Genomic DNA, 20691 nt, shown 5'->3' on the forward strand with positions numbered 1-20691 from the left:
GACGGACAATCCCGAAGCAAATGAGATGAGGATCCGCAATACATGCATAGATTTCCTTCTCTTCGTCGTCTGCGTTCTTCAGTAGTGAGAGGGGAACGAGTGGTTCCGATTTGCATAGGTTCTTCTCGTGAAAGACGTGTAGAGGGAGGTGGCATCGAGGAAGGAGGGACAAGGGGCATGGCACCACCACTCTTGATCTTGCGGCGCTCCGCTCGACGTTCGGACAGTCGGAAGTCGATCCGAAGTGTTGCAGTGATCAAATCTGCAAAGTTTAGGGGACGTTCAATACGTGCAAGTTCATCCTTCAACTCTTCTCGAAGACCCCTTCGAAAAATGGCATACTGGGCCTGTTCTTGCCACCCAGCTTCCGCTGCGACTTGCTTAAACGAAGTAATGTAGGACATCAGGTCAGAGCTTCCTTGCCTGATATCTAAGAGGTCCTCAGAGGCCATGTAGGTGCTTTCGGTTCGTAGAAATGTCTGTCTCATCAGGGTTTTGAAAGCATCATAGTCTTGGAGAACCGGTTCGGTTCTGTTTACCAGTGGGGTGGCCCAAGCCAAGGCATTGCCAGACATATGAGTTATCATATATCCCACCTTGGCATGACCCGTAGAAAAGGCATGAGCCCGAAAAGAAAAATGCAGGTGGCAGGCATCCAAGAATTCTTGTAACCTCTTAGGCGACCCATCAAACTTCCCAGACACCAGTGGCAAAGGGGGTAAGTCAGCAGTGGGTGGATCCCGCTCTGCTACTCTTTGTTGTAGCGCAACGTTGGCGGTCTTGAGGTTTTGAACTTCCAAGTTCAGGCTTTGAACCGCCGCGACCAATTCCTGGACCTGTTGCGGCGTAGCCATATCTGATTCTGGGCGTTGCAAACTGTCAGTATGGTCTAATTTATCCTCTTCTTCCGAAAATGCCCCCGACTCCCCTTCCTCCCTTTCCACCTCACCTTGAAGTCTCCGGCGTTGTGACAGCGTTGGGTTGTCTTTTACTCGAGTCTTTACTCCTTTTTTTTGTAGATGAAGGCGACCAAGGTAGGACGCCACAGTGACACCCAAAGGGTGGTCTGTGGCAACCCTCCGCAGCCGCCGAGTACTGGGGAAAAAGCCAAAGGCATAAAAAACCCCGGAAGAGATGAGATTCCGCAGCTGAAGGAGGCTCGAGTATTATGACTCCAAAGGATACTGTAGTGAAGCAGGAACGGATCCAACACAGCGGAGGTGCTGACAAGAAAGGCAGATAGCGATAGAAAGAGTGAAGCCGTAAGTACTTCAGCCAGAAATGGTAGGCAAGGCAATCCAAATAACAGGCAGCGGTCGATACACGGGAGGAGCAATAGGTAAATCCAAGCAGGAATGGGCGAGGCAGGGCAATCCGTTATGCAGGCAAAAGTTGGAACCGGGAAATCAGTGGAGAGAAAAGAAAAGAAGGAGAGAGGAAGGAGAACAAACTCCGCGAGAGAGGAAGGAACCAGGGTAGCCAGGAAAAAGTAAACTGAAAGAAACAAAGGGAAGCGCACTCACGGAAGACGGGAGGGTGGAAGGGAATTGTAAGAGGACCAGAAAAACAGGCGGGGAGGAAACGATGGAAGAAAACAGTAATAACCCGAAAGGGAATACCAAACGGAGATAGCGCAGGCAAGAGACAGAACGAAAACTGTACGTTGCAACGCAACCCGACCCCGGAAGTGAAATGTATAAATACCGGTGTCGGGAGGCTGCAGGAAACAACTAGACCGACACCTCACGTTCTCATTGGACGTGATGGTGCCAGTAAAGGCGGACGCAGTCTCCACCTATTCCACAGCCGCCAGATACCCCGCGGTGTGACAGTGTGGAATGAAATGTGTACAATTACCACAGCATTATTCTGCTCAAGCAGCAGAATTGATTGCACTGATCCTGGCGTTGAGGGAAAGCTTTGACAAACGAGTGACCATATACTCCGACAGCGCGTATGTTACATCCACTGTCCACTCAGGGCTGTCGAAATGGAGAAGAAGAGGGTTTAGGAGAGCTGATGGCACTCCAGTGCAACATGCCCTCCTATTGGCTGAACTAATTGAAGCAATAAATGACCCCCAAGAATTAGCTTTGGTCAAATGCACCGCACACACCAATGGTGAAGACCACATCTCAAAAGGGAATGCAGCAGCAGACGCACATGCTAAGTATGCTGCATACTTTGGTGAGATATGGAACCCCCCAGAGTCACAGAGAGGGAGAGGGAGGGGAATGGCTAAGGAGATGTTGATAAGAGAAGGGTACACCCATCTCCCAGCCACACAGATTATGGAGCTACAAGCGGCTGCACCAATGGCCGAAAAAGAAATATGGGTAAAAAGAGGATGCACAATGTCACCAACCGACGCACTATGGCACCAGGGTGACACTGGAAAGGTTGTAATACCATTGGCACTTTTGAACACCGCCCTGAGCCAACTACATTACCCAGCCATCACAGGCAAGGAAGTAATTGCAGCACGAATTAGGGAAGACTGGTTCTGCCCCGAGTTAAATTCTCATGTGTCAAATTTTATCAGCAATTGTCTCACATGTCAACAGTTTACGGCCGGCCACACTCTGAAGGTGATAAGAGGTACTATACCCCGGCCAGAGGTACCGTTCCGGCATCTCCATATTGACTATGTTGATATGATCAACGTATGTCAAGGAAATAGGTATATGATTGTAGTAGTATGCCCATTTTCAAGATGGATTGAAGCAGGGCCCTGTTCACACCCAGGTGCATTTAGAGCAGCTAAATTCCTAGTGAGGGAGGTCTTCCCCATGTGGGGAGTGTGTGAGGTATTAAGGTCAGACAATGGCCCACATTTCGCAAACGAAATGTTCCAGCACATTACATCCTTGCTGAACATCAAGCATAAATTTGCATGCGCATACCACCCACAGGCCAACGGTATATGTGAACGCCTGAATGGCCTACTAAAGGAGGCAATTGCAAAGATACAGCAAACAACAAAGAAGAGTTGGCTGTATTGCCTTCCATTAGCCCTATTTGAGCTAAGGAATAGACCAGGGTCCGACCACCACCTCACCCCTCACGAGGTGGTTACCGGACGTCAAATGCGCCTTCCCCTAACGCCAACATCAAGAGCATTTACCGACCACGAAAGTACTGCGAGTGTTCTTGGTGATGAAATGTACCAATATGTGTCTTCTTTGATTACTAGTGTAGTGTTTGTATCTCAACAGCTCGAGCGCACGCGGGGCGGGTCTAACAGCAACCAACAAGAAAACGTGGATAAAGATTTGGAAAAGGAAAGACTGTGTAAAGTTGCTAAAGGTGACCACGTACTACTTCGCAATTTCAACAGAAAGTGGAACAGTCCACGATTCACTGGCCCCCATCTGGTAGAGGAGGTATCAACAAGAGCAGTAAAGCTACAGGACAAACGTGCCTGGAACCACCTACGCCACCGACAGGGCCACTGGAAGAACAACGACAGCGTCACCAACGGAGGAAGAGACTTCTACCACGACTAACGGCCTAAGTGTCCCTATACCCTGCCACCCCCCAGATTCCCCAGAGACAACTATTAGAAAAAAAAGGGGTGATCCCCATACCGCCCACCCCATGGTTACACGATCAAAGGGTAAAGAGACTTCCGCCAGCTGAACCCCAAACCCTCTGCCCATTGACCCCCTGCCCACTGTAGTAACAATTGAACTAAAGGACACTGTTTTTGCACATATACACATGTAAACACCTGAATGTTCTCTTTCTTTTCTCTCGCACATGCAGGTAAAGCATATTATTGTACTGTTAAGAAAGTAGATAACTAACTAATTCACTGCCCAGGAGTAGATGGTACCCTCAGACGATAATTACCTGGAAGAATTGTCACACCAATTTGTATATGAAATAAAACGGCCAACGTACCTGAAAGGAAGGAGGGTACGTGTCTACTACACAGCATTCCTCTTGGCCATAGAACATTCAATGCCCCACCTCCAGCCATACTTGCCTGCCCTAAGAGATAGATCGCTTAGATTGGCGTGGGAACAGCTCTTCGCCTGGGCACTGAATGACTACTTGATAGGGAGAGCTTAATAACAACAACTAACCTTAATAACGAGCATATTAAGAACTTTCAGGCGGGCAACTGTAACGTCGCAAGAATAAGCTGCCGGACTGCAGCAAGGTAAGAGCAAAATGCCGGTGAAATTAGCATTTGTAATAAAATTGATAGGGATTTTAATGATCACCGGGTTCTTGGCTGCCTCTGTATGGCAGTACAGCTATGCTATGGATATTATTGCTGTACCCAAACCTAATATACCCCCACCCCCAGCTGCAACAGGTGTTATGTCAGGTGGTACTAGTAAAACCCCACACCAAGAAAATAGAGTTAAACGCAGCACATACTCAGATAATAAAGGCATTGACAACTATGTACAAGATTCAGCACACGTCTCTAACAACATGTGGTACCAACACATGACCAAAATAGGCAAGCAGACAACAGGAGACAGCTGCTACGTTTGCTCATTGATCCCATACGCCATGAGCGCTTCTCGAACATTTGTTGCTACGGAGATAGATGGAAAAATAGCACGATGTATAATATACCTGGCACTGTTCCAGACGAAAGGAAGATTTCAAGGGACTGTGGTGCATCTGGTGTGGAAAACGCGAGATACATATCCATATGAAAACAACTTCCTCAAGACTTATTTGAGTTACCACAAGAGCAGTTTACATGCTGAAGGATTCAAATACATAACAAGTGGTCCTGAAAAAGGAGAAACAAAGAAGGTAACACTGCAGTACCTACCATGTGATTGGTACGCCACTGAAGTCCCTGGTATAAACGGATGTTGGGAAAGACCACTGATGATAATAACAGGGAAGGTGTACATGGACAACAAATGGGACATAGGAGTGGTTGGCAGCAACATGGTAACAAGAGAAAATATTTCAACTATTGATGGACATAACCATAGATGTTGGATGACTTGGATCAAGTACGTACCCATGCTCACGTGGATGGAGAAGGATGAAGACCCAATAACAATACTGCCTTTAACTGCGCCTAAGGTATGCTACCAACATAAAGGAGAGGTGGATGTAGGATACAATACCAACTGTGAAAGCGTGATGGAGTTACCTGAGGGGGGAGCAGGAACAGCAGTAGTAATGGACCATTACTGGGCCTGTGGAGACAAGGCGTATCACACACTGCCCCCTTTGTGGAATGGTGTATGCACTATAGTACACGTTAATGTACCATCACTAGTGGTACCCCAGAAGCATGTGAATATGGCGAATTTCCCCAAGATGGATGAAGGAAACAAAAGGAAGAAGAGATCTGCACAGCCTCGGAAAGGGCCAGAGAACAGACGCAACGGCAACAACACTGTCCTCAACAGAAGGAAAAGACAAGGAGAACCTCTGACAGGAAATTACCTATGGGGAAGGTCGGAAACAGCACTGACCTCAATACCGCCGGAACACAGACTATTCAGCAGAGCAGCTATGTTCTTCTCCTCAATAATACACCCTGGACTGCAGGCTTACGCAAACGCAAAATGGCTCCAGATAACTAGGTGGGAACTAATGATGACAATCAACTCTACAGTAAATGGATTCAACGCAATAAAAGAGGAATTGCGAGCAGTAAGAATGGTTGCACTACAGAACAGATATGTACTGGACCTCCTCACAGCAATGGAAGGAGGCGTTTGCGCAAAGATAGGACAATCATGCTGCACATTCATTCCTGCTAACGATGCTGACAATGGTACACTCACGGAAGCTGTATCACAATTGGCCCAGATGCACTCAAAAATGATGGATGAAAGTAAAGGTGTGAAAAAGGATGAGAGCTGGTTTTCAATATTATGGTCATGGATGCCATCGTGGCTGTCAGATGGACTGAAGATCATAGCTGGATGCACTATTCTGGCTGGAGCTACACTGATCATAATAAGATTTTGGAAAGCCCGGAAGGCACGCACCACAGACGAGATGATCGAAATGGTTGGTATACACCTCTTGATGCCAACAGATGACGGCCAACACACAGGCACAATCATAAAAGAGAGAGAGAAGTTGCGCAACCAGATCATCACCAACCACCTGGAACCACCATCTGTGAAGCTCGAGAACCCAAGAAACCCCAGGAGCTACATAGGGAAATGGGTATACTGCACTCCTGGAGGAACCTGTGAATATATGTATTGGTCATTTGAAGACCATGTTAACCACTATGGACATTTGTGAGGAATAACTAAGATATGGAGAGTAAGAGGAGATAAAGAAAAGGATATGTTTGTGGTCGACAAGTCGACCAGAGGGGGGACTGAAGTGGGAGAATGGAAGACCAGGCTCCCGCCCTTCCCCTCTCGCGCTTGGCCTAGAGGATCACGGCCCAGACACCCGCCACGAGAGGAGTTTGCCTATCTACCGGACGACCAAATACCCTGGTACAGGAACATACGGATGTGTCCATCTACCTGCCCAGCAGCCTGCCCTGTCCATGCCGATACCTGCGGCACGGATCAACTCGACTAAACCTACACGTCGTTAGAGATGCCATGACGACCTAGCCAACGGTCAGCACACCTGTGCAAATATACACACCGGACACTCCCGCACCAATCTACACGAAGAATATACTCAGTGCTATGACGTAGGCGACAGACATACTCACGGACGTACATCTTTATTATTTTCCACATAGGCTCTCAAAACGCAGAAATGCAAGACGCATCATGAATTTATATATAAAGGCTTGCTCACGCTTCTCCTAAGAGCCATGTACCATAATGAAGAATATAACGGGGACACGATACTGAGGATAAAGCAATATGATACCGTAACCTAAAGCGCCCTGCATCAAATGGTTCCACCTATGCACCAGGCCCAAGTAGGCCGCAGGCAAAAGCTTCCATGAACATTGAATGAGCAAGAACTGGGTTGCTGACCCTGCAAATTGAGCCCGGCGAAGGCACACCGCCAAGGGCACGATGTTGCAATCTCGCACGCTGCAAGCCAACGCCAAGGTCGCACCTGCAAGATAAACCAGGCACACAGTATGAAAAACAATATTAATTGTGTTGAATTTTGCCTCAAACACGGTCCCACCTCACGTGACAAAGCCAAACCTGACAAGATGCCAAGCCCAGAAGGAAGGAGACGCCTGAATCCCACGTTTCAAGACACAGGCAGATACAATTAAAAGACTCATTGAACATCTGCAGCAGTGGGAGTATTCGACCTCCCAACATATGAATAAATCCTCACATTGTTTACACCTACCCATATTAAAACATTGTTGCAAATGACAGGTGCACCGCGAGCTGGGAACAGCGATAGTCCCAGACTGGGAGGCTCACGAGCGGACCAATTAGAACATGGGGTTCTTATCACTGACGCCATTCACATTGACCAATCCTCAGAGGTCTTCATGTAACAATTTTCATGTATCAAATTGAAGGGACAGCCCAGGTATACCACCTGACTAACCCTCAGGCACTAACACCGTTCTCTATATGTGCGCTATACTAACCCTACCACTCGAGTAACCAATCCAGAGTGGAGATAGGTTTTTTGCTAAACTTTCCAAGTGACGCAAGTAGCGCGTCATACAAAGGTAAAAAGGGCCTGCGAGCCCCACGATTGTGTGTGTGTCAGGACGGACGCGTACGCTCCTTGACCCATCCCTGCCGTTTTGTCCAATAAACAGCAGAGTCACCTTGCTTCTTGCGTGTGTCTCACACTCTATCTCTTTTGGGATATACGGGAGGAGTTGGGGCCTCCCTGCTCGGAGGTCTGTGGACGGCCCGGCCGACCCCGGCAGAATTTCCCCCCGACAAGGTCAAATACAGTCCTAGACAGTGGGTGCATTTGCCCACTTACCCACAGACCTAGCTATCTGGTTGCAGGGGTAGGTGGGAGCCATCCTGTAAAGGAGTTTTAAAGTTCAGCAGAGATGCGTGGGCGTGAAGCCATTCCTTACAAGGACCCTTGCAAATATTTGAGAAAGGCACCCGTGTGGTCTCCTGTGTTTTGACCACTGGTGAGCCTGGCACCTGAGCTTTGTGCCCTTTGAAGTTCATTACGCTGCCAGGACATTGATAGGACCTTAGGAATGATTTGGCATTGACACAGAGTAGACAGTTAAATGGCATGGTATTACATGAAATTGACCTGAGGTGGAATTGACATGTTCCTCACAAAATGAACCTTCTGCCAGTGAGAGCATAATATCGCCCCATACATCACCATGCCCAACGGAAGCCAGAAGCTTCCAAGAGACACCTGGCACGGCCCCCGTGGGGGGAATGCATTCTACATTTGCTGTTAGTTGCAGGTCAACCTTGCAAAGCATCCCCTGTCACACCCAGCTTAGCGCTTCGATCGGGATGGTGGTGGCTTGGGTATACACCGTGGCACTTCATCTATGTGGATTATGGTGCATCCAGGAGCTCTGCAGGGCACATGACACATCACCTGGTTCATTCAAGTATTTAAAGGTCTTTCCTGACAAGCACCAGGCCTTTGAACAGGACTCCAGCTTCTACTGGAGGACTAGTGAAGATTCCTGGAGATGGGCCTGTACCGGGCGCCTCCTTTGATAAGTCTGGCGGCTGCTTTTTCTCCCCATGAAGGAATGAGAGAGCTTTGTCGGGGTGCTTGAGATACATTTGGGCTATCACCTCAGCAAGAGGTTGCATGGCTCTTTCTAAAGATCATCTTCTGGGATTTCGCTTCAGGAATTAAAAGTATTAGTTGAGTCTTCGGTCTATTGCCAACCTGGGTTTTTAGATTATGTTGAACTTTGCTTTCTTTGACATACATGTGCTGCCATTTGATGCCATGCAGTTCCTGATATCCTCTATGCTAGAAATAAGATATTTTCTGGAGAAGCCCAGCTTGAGAGGCCCTGGTAAAATGACCTGGTGTTCAGGTTTTCATTCTCTGGGTCTTGGTCCCCTCAGGTTGGTAAGAATACCCTTTTCCGTAAACAGGTCACAAGAGGTATTACTAGATGTAGCCATCGATTCAGGGGCCACACTGCCCCCCACAACTCTGATTTGCAGCACACTGCACTAAATCCGCTGTGGGTACTTTCAATTTTGCATGTTGGGGAGCTGTGGGTCCACGTCGATACTTCCGCTCTTGGTACGTTGAGAACATGGTTCTCAACTCGCGAATGGCTTTGCCTCTTGGGAATCGGGAACCTCGGCAACGAGGTTGCCCTGAGACCTATACTTATGGGGGGAGAAGTTGCCCAGGCCCCACAGTTTACAAGATCCACAGTTTGTCTGTTCATAGGTGGGAGGAACACTAGCCCCTTACTCAGGGTTATCAAAAGCAAAGACCCCAAACCCTTGGTGATATGGTGGTATTGAGGACTCTAGCTGTACATATTTACTGTCCTGCAAATGGAGGGGAACTTCAGTTGAATGTTAGGGGTGCCAGGATATTAAAGGATGGGTGTGTGACTATGTCCGATTTGTCAGGCTGGGGAAGAGGGTCCTGAAACTCTGGGGGCAAGGAAACGCTGTTGCCGACCCTGGAGGTGGTAAAGGGGGATCCCCAGAGATTGTCGCCCCTTCCTGCATGGGAAGAACAATTCCCTGCCCCCTGAAAGGCAGGTATAGGAACATCAGGGTTGGAGACCATCACAGTAGAGTAGTGGTCCATGGGCTGGTGATGTAGTGCTGTGATTATGCGATGCGCAAAGAAGTGGCGTGCGAGTTAGACCGCAGGACCAGTCTCCATCACCATCCTTGGGCAGAAGATAAATAGACACCCAGAGATCTTACCAGCGATCCAAGTACTGTAGACTGCATCACACAGATGAGAGGGAAGGCAGGAGAGAATGCAAGGTCAGCTTGATGTCTTGACAGTTTCCCCTGATCCCAAAATGGCAGAGGACCTCTTTAGGAGTTCTGCCCTTGGGGGGGGGGCGCAGGACTGGAACTCCCATTATTAAAATCACTTGTGGAGGAGGAAGAAGTAAGTGTGGCAAGCCAATCATACAAGCCCAAACTATCCAAGTCGCAAACTCACTCATCCCTGAGAATATGGAACCAATTAGACATGGCCGCACAGGATAAAAAGGGGCTCAGACAAGCCAGTTTTAAGGGCAGCATTCCAATCTGGTGAGTTATATATAGTGAGAAGAGGAGACAGCAAGCGATAAAACGTAGAAAACAGGAAAGAGCAGTTTGAAGGTGGAGAAGGGACAGAGAGGAGTGGAGGAGAAAGAGATAGAGGCAAGGGTCAGGCTGCAGGAGAAGAAGAGGAAGGAAGCATCAGTATGCGGTTGGAGAGAGAAAACCGAGAAGAAGAGTAAGAGAGGAACATCAGGAGGCAGTGTGAGGAAGGGAGTGGTGAGGAGGAGAGGGAAGGCTGAGAGAGGGAAAGTGATCCTGACTGAAAGAAAGTATTCAGCCTTGGCTCCTCTAATCCATGGAGCTTGGCCAGAGCCCATTTATGGCCATAGCACAAATCCTGGCCTTGGACAGAGTGAGTTGAGAAACTAGTGCACACTTGCTGGAGAAGGTATCCTAGACAGCAGGTGGAACCTGGCACCTAGAAGATTAATTTGTGACAGGCTCTTAATTCACCCAACCATACTTGGTTGAAGGGCCAGAGGTATGGCCCAAGCCTGCAAATGAACCCCGGGTGGGCAGAGGGGCAATAAAGATTTATTTTCGTTCTGTACCGTAGCATTGTTGTTTTTAGCTGTGTCTTGTGTTCTAGCTTCCTCCCCATAGTGCCCTGGGCTCTTTTCCCTACCCCTGTGATTTAATGCCAACAAAACAAGGCTGAAACCTGACTTTACGTGTCGCATGTCTTTCGATGGTGCCAGCCACACTGAGACAGGTGTGCCAAACAGCTGATAGGACCAACAAATAATGTCAGTTGCTGTTATGTCCTCTGGAGTAAATGGATACATCATGGTGAAAATTGGCAATTGATTTTATAGATCATTTTTTCGCAACCTGTCACATAAGAATAAATGTGGGGTTCTTTTGATGGATTACTGATTCTAATGGATAGAAATATGATTCACTAGCGAGATTACGATCCTGAAACTATCAAGCATTTAGGGGTGTTTAGATGTGGCAACTGGTAATGGAGTGCAACTCGTATCATAAGAGATGCAGGATTTATTTGAGGATAACAGTATTTCTCAGAGGTGGGTAGCATTCCATCATCTAGTGAAATTGTATCATCCCCAGGCCAATGGTAAGATTGAATGTATGAACCGACTGATTGTGAAATATATGTTCAGTTGGCCAAAAGCAGTGGATTGTGTGTCAAAGAGGGCTTATTTTATCACACATACATCCAATCAGAAGGCTAACCAAGTAAAGTGCCTCTTCACATTGGTTGTATTATCAACATACTATCAGGAAAGGGCACACGTAGCGATTAATTATTTCAAAAATATAAAGGGGCTATTCCTCTTTTCGTCAACGTCTCTGAGCAAGTGGATTTTGTAGCGCGAAGGATTCTTCTTCTTTTACTGTACTTGTAAAAATCTTAAATGATTAAACACAAGAATAATAAAAAAATAACATTTTAAAAAGGGGCTATTTCATCAAAATTGTTAGTCGCACAGGAAAGTACCACTTACGCTTGCATGTAAACTGTCTTTTCTGTGCAATTTAGATTCTTTTACAGATGAGCTATAGATTGTGCACACAAATCCGGGTGACCCTAGATTTACGTGCACAAACGGCACGTGATCTACTGATCAATCTATAGAACAATTGTAAATACCTACCACAGTGACCGTATATCATGGATGGCATTTACAATAATCCCAATGGTTTCCACTTGACGCAAAATGCAGGTGGAATTCCATGCAGAAATCATGCTCTCTGCCCGAATGAAAACCAATGCAGGCAAAGATGCATTGGCATTTTCTGCAGTGAGCGGCAAGTTGGATTCAGCATTTGCACAGCACCTCCCCAAATACAGTGCAGAAAATGCCAGAGAGTGGGCAAACCCTATCCCGCTTCACTCGGTTACAGGTGTTTCTGGAAAGGATACAAGAGTCAAGAAAACGTTTGGAGGAGAAGACTAACTGTTGCTTTAGCAGGTAAATCTGACTGGGAACCAGTGCGCGCCTTATCTCCATTTTCTACAGTGTTTCAAGAGTCCCGGGCTCAAGAGGCAGCAGCACCAGGGTCATCATGCCTTACTATGGAGAGCCATAAACATGTTTTCCCCCTCCCCCTATCAATGGTAAGATTTGTGCTTTGGAGGAGAGTTGGTTCCTAGTCACCTGCATTGAAAAAAGTGTGCGACTAGATGTACCAGAATCCTTAGAGACTTTAATTAGAATTAACCAGACACACCTGAAAAGGAAAAGGAAAACAGCCTCCCTGATGATTGATAGAGTCAAGAAAATGTTTGGAGGAGAAGACTAACTGTTGCTTTAGCAGGTAAATCTGACTGGGAACCAGAGTGCACACCTCATCTCCATTTTCTACTGGAAAGGATACGATGCTGTCATCACTTGGTGTCCTGGGTGGATGCCTGCGATTAACCAAAAGGTGTGTGGAATTATCTCAGGGGGGTGCTATTCTGAGTTACATTTCAGGGAATTGTTTGTGTGGAGACGGTGGTGTGGCACTTGTAGCTGATAGCAAGTGGTCGCATGCCACATTTTTTCCTGCTATTTTACCTCCATCCAAGAGGTGGTGGTAAACTTTTGAGAAAGTCCCCAATGTGATTTTCTTTTACGGAACTGAACAAAAGTGCATCCATTTACCTTGAATGCTAGGGGGGGAAAAGAAGATTGTTGATGGGGTCAATTACAAAAGCTGAGAAAGTGACCACCTTTGAGGCTCACCTTTTCACCGCCTTTACCATGCAATGTAGCAAAGGATCACAATTTACCCTTCCCGCATTTTCATCAATATTATACAGTAGCAGCATGAACCACTAGTACCACTATTACAAGGACTCTAAATAAAGGTGGAGATGGATTAAACTACTAGTAATGTGAGGCAGGTAGATTTCTAGAAATACCACATGAGGTATTTCCATTTTGCCTTCTGCTAATAGGCAGCATGTGTCTACCAGGAGCAACCACAGCCTTGTCTGCCATCTAGCAAGCTGCTGCGAGGTCACGTGTGACCTTGTGGGTGGGCCATTCTTATCTCCATCTTGCTGGTCAAGAAAGGCCCTCACATGGCAAAGCAAGGGCGTGGCATAGCCGTGGCAGGCAATCAAAGTCAAGCCATCCTAGGCACCGGCACGTAAGGACACATTGCAGCATCAACCATCAGTCTTTCCCGCCACATTGGCCGGCGGCCCATCTCACCATATACCCGGACATGACCATCCCACAGCAAAGCAGACTAGGCCTGACAGGCATGTCGTCCGATTGTCTTTGCCGTTGAGTTCCACTCCTGGCAGGCGCAATTTGGATCTGTTTTGGCAGTTCCTGGTTGGCATGGCCTTAATGTGGAGGAATGACCAGTCATGTTGAGGAAGCAAAAAAGGGGAAATACAATATTTGAGGATGCGACGGCATATTGTAATTGTAATTGTTTATTTATAACGCACTTAATACCCAGAGGTTTCTAAGTGCGGACCCGGGGATGGAACCTGTCTTGCTTCACGTCGTCATACGCCCACCTTGCCTAGTTAGTGTGATGCTGCTTGTGCCATGTTTGCTATATTGACTGCAACTCTTAAAGTTGTCGTCTTGTGATTTATATGAAGTAAATCTAGCTTCACTTACGTCTTCCACGTCATAGATTCCATCCGTCCACAGGATTAAACCCACAAAAGCGCATAGGGGCCGCAGGAAGCTGTATTGGAACACTCCAACGATGAAGAGCGTAAGTTTTCCTCTAGGAGTAAAAAAAAAAGTCAGCATTAGTCTTAGGAACACATTGACAGCATCAGCAGGCCTTGAAAATGTGTAGAATTCCAACTAGACCTGCAGCGCGACTTCCTCAGTTTATATACTCGACCTAAGAGAAATGCACTTGCCCGTTGGAGATGGGTGACAACATATTTACCAGTGCTTTCTGTAAAATGATGTATGTCACCATAAGCACATTCACTATGTTGTGCAATGCAGCCACCCACGGGCCACCCATGCACATTGAAACTTTCATTTGCATTTACTACAAACATAGTTTGCTTGCAGTAAATGCCAAATAAAAGTTTCAAATATCCTCATACTCGCCAGCCAAGTCAAGAACCATGTAAATGGTGCTCACCCTTCATAAAATCTCCTTGCCAAAAGGAGTGGGCTATTATATTTTACAAGCCCTGATCAGGGTCCTGTTCAGGCAATTAGCAGCCTATGGATCCCTCCTGGGGCATCCTGCTGTCGTTTCCAGAAGTGCTATCGGGAAGCAGGGCTAGGGATGTGGCTTGGAGTAGTTGGGCTCATTACCTGCACTCTGTCAGTTAGGGGAAAGCACAGATGTGCACATCCCATGTCCCTATCAAAGGTTTAGGGGAATTCTAATTGAGCTCATATGTAGATTCAGTAACAGCCCCAGAGTATTTCCCCCTTCAGAAGATATCTTCTTGGGCAAGGCCCCTTACCAGATCCAGCCCTGGCCTCCAGGCTGGGGATTTAAGGCACAGGCGACTGGAACGCCCTCGCTTTTCTTAAAAAGAACTGCCAATACTACCAGAGATTACTACGCCGCATTAGGCCATATCTCAACGTTACAAATTGCGCCACCATTGCTAGAGCCACGATTTTGTCCCGACTGGATTATGGGAATGCGCTGATGCTCGGTTCAAGCAAATCTTGCATTAAACAATGCCAGATAATCCAGAATAACGCTGTTAGAACTATTACCGGGAAGTCCAAGCGCGAGCACATCACCCATGACCGAATAGGCCTTCACTGGCTCGCCATTGAGGAGCGTATTAAATTCAAATCCCTGACACTTGTCCACCGCTGTCTTTTTGGCACGGCTCCTACATACCTAGAGAAGGAATTTCTTTGGTATGAACCAAGCCGCTGTCTTAGATCAGCAAAAAAAGGGCTACTCAAAGTTAGCCACACTAGAGTCAAAGCTACTGGACTCGGGAGAGCCTTCCCCACCAAAGCTATTGCGCTCTGGAACGAGCTTCCTGAGAATCTCAGATTGGAAAGTAGCTACTCGCTATTTAGGAAGCAGCTGAAAACGTTACTTTTTCGATAATTCGTTACATATTCAGCATGGACTCCCTTGAGTCCCCCGTCCTCCCTTTTCATGTTGTCCTGTGATCTGTCCTCTCGTGTGTTTGTCGCGCCCTGATGCTTGCGAGCTTCGGCGCGTTATAAATAAATAAATAAATAAATAAATAAATAAATAAAATAAAATAAAATAAATAAGTTCCTCACTGGAATATAGCGCACACAAGGATAATGGGACTATAGGAAGTACTTTTCTTTGGCCCAGAAGCACCATGTAATGGGGATGTGAGAGTCATCAATTAGGGCCTAGATTTCTGTGAAGTATATGCTGTACATTCCTTTGGTGCTGGTGTATGGAGTCAAGGATAGAGGTGGTTTTGCAGTTCTGGATAAGTGCAGGAAGGGGGCCCTAAGCCTCTCTGGGGAATGGCCAGGATATCTCAGAGAGTCAGTGTGGCAGTATTGCAGAGTAAGGTACAGTTTGGAAAAAAGGCACATTCTTATATTGTTGAAGGAATTAACCGAGGGATGGATGAGTTGACAGAAATGTAGGGCAGGGTGAGTAGTTACGCTACGTGCTAATACTTGTAGCGCACACTCCTACCACAAATAGCGTCCTGGGAAAAGCAAAAAATAAAAAAGCTGCAAACCATTCGATAAATGGCAAAGAACATTTTTAGGGCTGGAATCCTCAATAAAGAGGAAGTTCTTGAGGGGTCCTCTAAGAATACTAGGAATAGAGCTCCAAAGGCATAGGTGGGGTGGGGACAGATAGCTCAAGGATCTGCTGCCAATCTGCATACTAAAGCAGTTTGTTTCATTAAGAGTTAATTTGTGAATCTCAGTGTTCTTGAAGGCATAATATGTCATGCTCATTCTCTCCGGATATCTACATTCATATATCCCCCCATGCCTACCACACAACACCTGCTTCTCCCCCCCACCTCCTATCGCTATTTCACTTGGTCCGTGGAATGTGCAACCCGCTGCAACAAGTCTGCCTACATCCCTGACCACTTTGACTGTTAACACCCTCCACGTTTTCTGCTTGCTTTGACAGAAACCTGGGTATGCCCCATTACTCTAATACTCTAGCAGCTCTCCCCACTGACCCTGCTACCTTCTCCCACTCTCCCAGACCTGTTGGGAAGGGCGGTGGTTAGCAATAAGGCCCTCAACAGTGCCCCTCAAGACCCCTGACATCAACTCTTCCTCTTTTGAATACACCACTGTTTAACTACACCCTCTGACCCCTCTCATGGTTCTGTCTATCGCCCCCCTGATTCTCTCAACATCATCTTCCTTGATCTCACCCTTGAGTCACTTCCTACCGAACCTACCCATTGTCATGCTGGGGCAGTTAAACCTCCCCAAACCCCGTGAAGTCACCTGCCTTGAACTTAACTCCCTCCTGTCTGACCACTTCCTGTACTCCCTTCACAACCAGCCTACCCTCGTGAGAACTCTCTTGACCTTGTCTTTCTCTCTAATTCACTCTCCTGCTCTGACCTCTCCATTGACCTCTCTCATCTTCTCATTCCATGGTTCACCTTAATATCTTGGTCCCTCCACCTTCTACTCCTCATCTCCCCTCTTCAATGACTAAGAGGAAATTCAAGCAGAACCCCCTTAGCTTCATGATTTTAGGACCTCTCCTCTTTCTGAAATATAATGCCTCTTACATTGACCCCACTTGGTAGGCTAGCCTACAAAAATTCCCTTACTGCCTTCACCTCTGCCAACTCCTCTTACTTCGCAAACCTATTCACACTCCTTCGCAATTGCCCCAACAAACTGTTTTTCTACCCTCCAAGCTTTGCTCACACCTCTCAAGCCAATATCCATCACCTCCTCCATATCTGGTATTGACTTTGCTCACTTCGTTTCCTCTAAAATCTTTAAAGATCTTGATACTCTCACAGCTACTCTCACAACCCTCCTCTCTCTCCATCCCCAACCCTCCTTCTGTCCACCACCTCTCCCCTACCTCTTCTTCTCTCAACTACCTCACCTATTGAATTATTGCCCATCCTTTGCAGCACCAACCCATCCTGCACTCCTGTCAACTCTTGTGCTCCCCAAATGGTCAAAGATTTAATCTCAATCACTTGCCCCTATCTCTCTGAGCTCATTAACCTCTTTCTGCTGGACTCTTCCATGCCTTCATCAAATCTGTAACTGTCCTAACACTGTTGAAGAAACCCTCTGCCGACCTAAACCTCCCAGCAAACTATTGTCCAGTTTCTCTCTTTCCCCATTATTCAAAGATCCCTGAGTGCGTCGTCTTCAACCCGATCACTAACTACCTTGAAGATAATGAAATCCACTTTAATCCGGCTTCCATAGGAAACCCTGCAATGAGCCTGCACTCATGCATGTCTCCAACTTTTTCTCTGATGCTTACCACTCCAAACTCTCTTCTATACTCATTGTTTTGGAAGTCTCTGCCACTTTCAACACCGTCAACCACTTCTCTGTCCCCCTCACTTTCCAGGAGCTTATGTTCCTCAAATCTGCTGTAGCCTGTATCGCCTCCTTCCTGGAAGGTCGATCCTTTACAATCTCTTGGAACTTGAAACCTCTGACCCACACTCCTCCTTGCCCTGTAAGCGTCCTCCAGTCCTTGAACCTCTGCTGTTCACCCTCTATACCTCTGCCCTACACCGACGTATCTCACCCATTGCCTTTCACTATCACCTTTTTGCTGATGACACTCAAATATGTTTCTCCTTTCCCTGCTTCACCCCAGCCATCTCAGACGGATTATGAACTCCCTCTCTGCAATTCTTCACTGGATGGCTCTCTGTTGCCTCATGCTGAACTCATCAATTAGGAAGCCATCTTTCTCCCGGCATCCAGTGCTGTCCCTCCCCGCCACCATTCCTCTCTTTCAGGCCCAGCCATGTGCTTCCCTCCCCCACCGCTGCTGATGGTTCTTGTGTTGTCTTGTCGCTAGGGAGCAGGGACAGCAGCATCCCTCAACTTAAGGTCATTTAAGAGGTCGGACACCCTTGGCAGAGCCCATACAAGGCCTTTCTCTGGCATAGGACATCATGGCAAGCGGCAACAGAGAAGACTCAAGGGACTTTTATTTTAAATATTCACAGGCCCAATAGGTGTCAAAGGATGTCACTGTCCCAAATATGCACAGAGGGTGTTGACTATTGGCGAACCATTCCCAGTAGTCGAGATGGTAAACACCTGATTGGGGTGTTTCCTTACCTTTTCTCCCATTTGACCTAGCCCCCTGGCCTTCCATGTAAGCACCAGTTCTTGACACCTGATACACTCCACCCCTTCCCTTGCCAGCCACTTCCGGGTATTCTATGCCAATGTCGCTGTGACATCCCTCCTTCAGGGGACATGCCAATTGCTGCCCACATTCTGCCCCTTTTAGGGGGACACATAGACTAGTCTCCCTTCAAGTCACTGCCGGTTTTCAGGACTTGTAAACTAGGTTCACCTCCTCATCGTAATAGAGATAATTAGGCTTTTAAAATTGGAATTTTCCAGACTTGTTCTCACTTAAGTTGTTATGGCTTCAACAGAGGAAAGGAAGCAACAGCTGGCATCCTGTAAGAGGGCGGCTTTCTCACCTGCATTCTGGGGCAAAGCTGGAGACCACATTGTTCAAAGAAACCACTTACGACGGTGCAGAATAGCTTATCGTGGTCATTGTCTTCAATGAATCTGTTTCAAAGTGTAAATGAGGTGTTAATAGTGTATTCTCTTTAAGGAATTGGGCACCCCCACCTTGGCATGTCATCCTGCTTCCCCGCCTTGCTGCACCTCGCCTCTGTCCACCGCTCAGCCCTGCTGGGCGGTCCGCGAACATTAGAAGCGGAGGGACCCGGGGGAAACAGGTATGGGGCCAGCTCGGGGGGTTTACAGTGGCATAAGTGAAAGATTGTTTACGGGCCTGCCTTTCCAGCCTGTGCCTCTCTCTACCTGAGCGTAGTCATGCCATCCTCCGTTGTCTCCTGTTCTGAAGACATGGCAAACAAGACAGATCCTTTCAACGCTAGTTCTGAGGACATGTGAGACAGGTTCCCCGCCTTTTGTCTCTCATTCTGAAGAAATGTAAAACAGGCTCCACTCCTTTCATCCTTCATTCTGAAGACATGCGAGAACAGGCTCACATCCTTTCATCTCTCATACTGAATTCCTACCAACCACGTTCAACCCCTTTCGTCCCTTGTCCTGAGGGCACATGAAATAAGTCCACTGCCTTTCATAACTCGTTCTGAGGACATTTGAAACAGGTTCACCTCTTTCCATCCCTGGTGTTGAGGACACTTGTGCTGAGGACATATGAAACAAGTTTCCCTCCTTTCATCCCTCTTTTTGAGGACGTGTAAAACAGGCTAGCCTCCTTCCTGTAGTATCCTGTGATACTAGGTGTGTGTTGTGTGTCAGTCTGAAGGCTGAATGGAATGTGAGGATGGGATGATGCGTGTGGAGTGTTGTGTGATGATGCGTGTTCTCTAGGTCTTGGCTGGGACACTCCAGAAGGAACCAGAAGGATGCTGCTTGCCACTCTCCTGCTCCTCTCTTTACCTGTTACCAAGATACTATAAAGAAGCATCACCTTGTATTACCAGTCTGGTCTGGAATGGTTCCTGCTCCATGATGACTCACCAACACCAGGGTGAAGACTTCCCTTTCATCTCCCATTCCGAGGACACATGAAACGAGTTCTCCTGTTGTCCCTTGTTCTGGGAGCACACAGAACAGGTGCACCCCCTTTCGTAATTCATTCTCTGGCCGTGTACTATGGGTTTCTTTCCAGCCTTCATGGATGGCAATGGCAAAGGGCTTTCTGGGTAATCAGCAGTGGGTTGCACACCTCCCAGCATGCCTCTGTCCTCCAGATCCTGCTGAGCCGCTTCCTCACACCCAGCCAGGGGCCTCTTTCTCTGCTGCCTTTCACCCGCAATCTGTAGTTACGCTGAGCCTATGGAACGCCTTCTCAGTGGCATAGGAGGGCATATGGCGGCTACCGGCAGGACGTGGTGAGAAGCCCCTGATAGTCGTTCTTTAATGATGTATACATTGAACATTGGGTAACCTGCGGCCTTTCAATAGTGGGGGCTCCCCTGAACTTCAGGGGTATCTGTGACACACTTGATCCTGGGGTAAGGGGCTTTCAACTTCCCTGACAATATGCGCCAGTTGCCTAACAGCTGGTTCTGGCAGCACCCCATTTTAAACAGAGCAGAGTGGGCACACAACACAGGGCAGGACTCTGTCCACGCCTGCAGTGTCCCAACTGAGGCACTACATAGCACAGAAGGGGCTATGTATGACACAGGGTTATAGGAATAGACTAAGGGGGTCAATGCAGCGTGAGGAACAGTTCACTGGACACAGCTTGACTTTCCAGGATCACTTATCATATGTTAAATGATCCATAAAGCTTCCCACTGAAGTAAACAAGGACACACCTGTGGACCTCTCAGGTGTAGACCTGCTATCCTGCACCTGACCCCAAAGCCTCCAGCTGGAGTGAAGCTGGAGATGCCTGCAGCATCTTTGAGATGTTT

General features: G+C 47.4%; 1 protein-coding gene across 1 annotated transcript in view; it reads right to left on the reverse strand.

Moving 5' to 3' along the window:
- The window catches only part of SLC51A (solute carrier family 51 member A), a 202726-nt gene that overhangs the window by 63948 nt on the left and 118087 nt on the right, over window positions 1–20691 (reverse strand). Inside the window, exon 6 of the mRNA XM_069620326.1 lies at window positions 13742–13853. Within this exon, the coding sequence (XP_069476427.1) occupies window positions 13742–13853 (112 nt within the window). The remainder of the gene's footprint in view (window positions 1–13741; window positions 13854–20691) is intronic.

The sequence above is a fragment of the Ambystoma mexicanum genome, chromosome 10, assembly GCF_040938575.1.
Source record: "Ambystoma mexicanum isolate Mex_15411 chromosome 10, UKY_AmexF1_1, whole genome shotgun sequence".
Lineage (NCBI taxonomy): Eukaryota > Metazoa > Chordata > Amphibia > Caudata > Ambystomatidae > Ambystoma > Ambystoma mexicanum.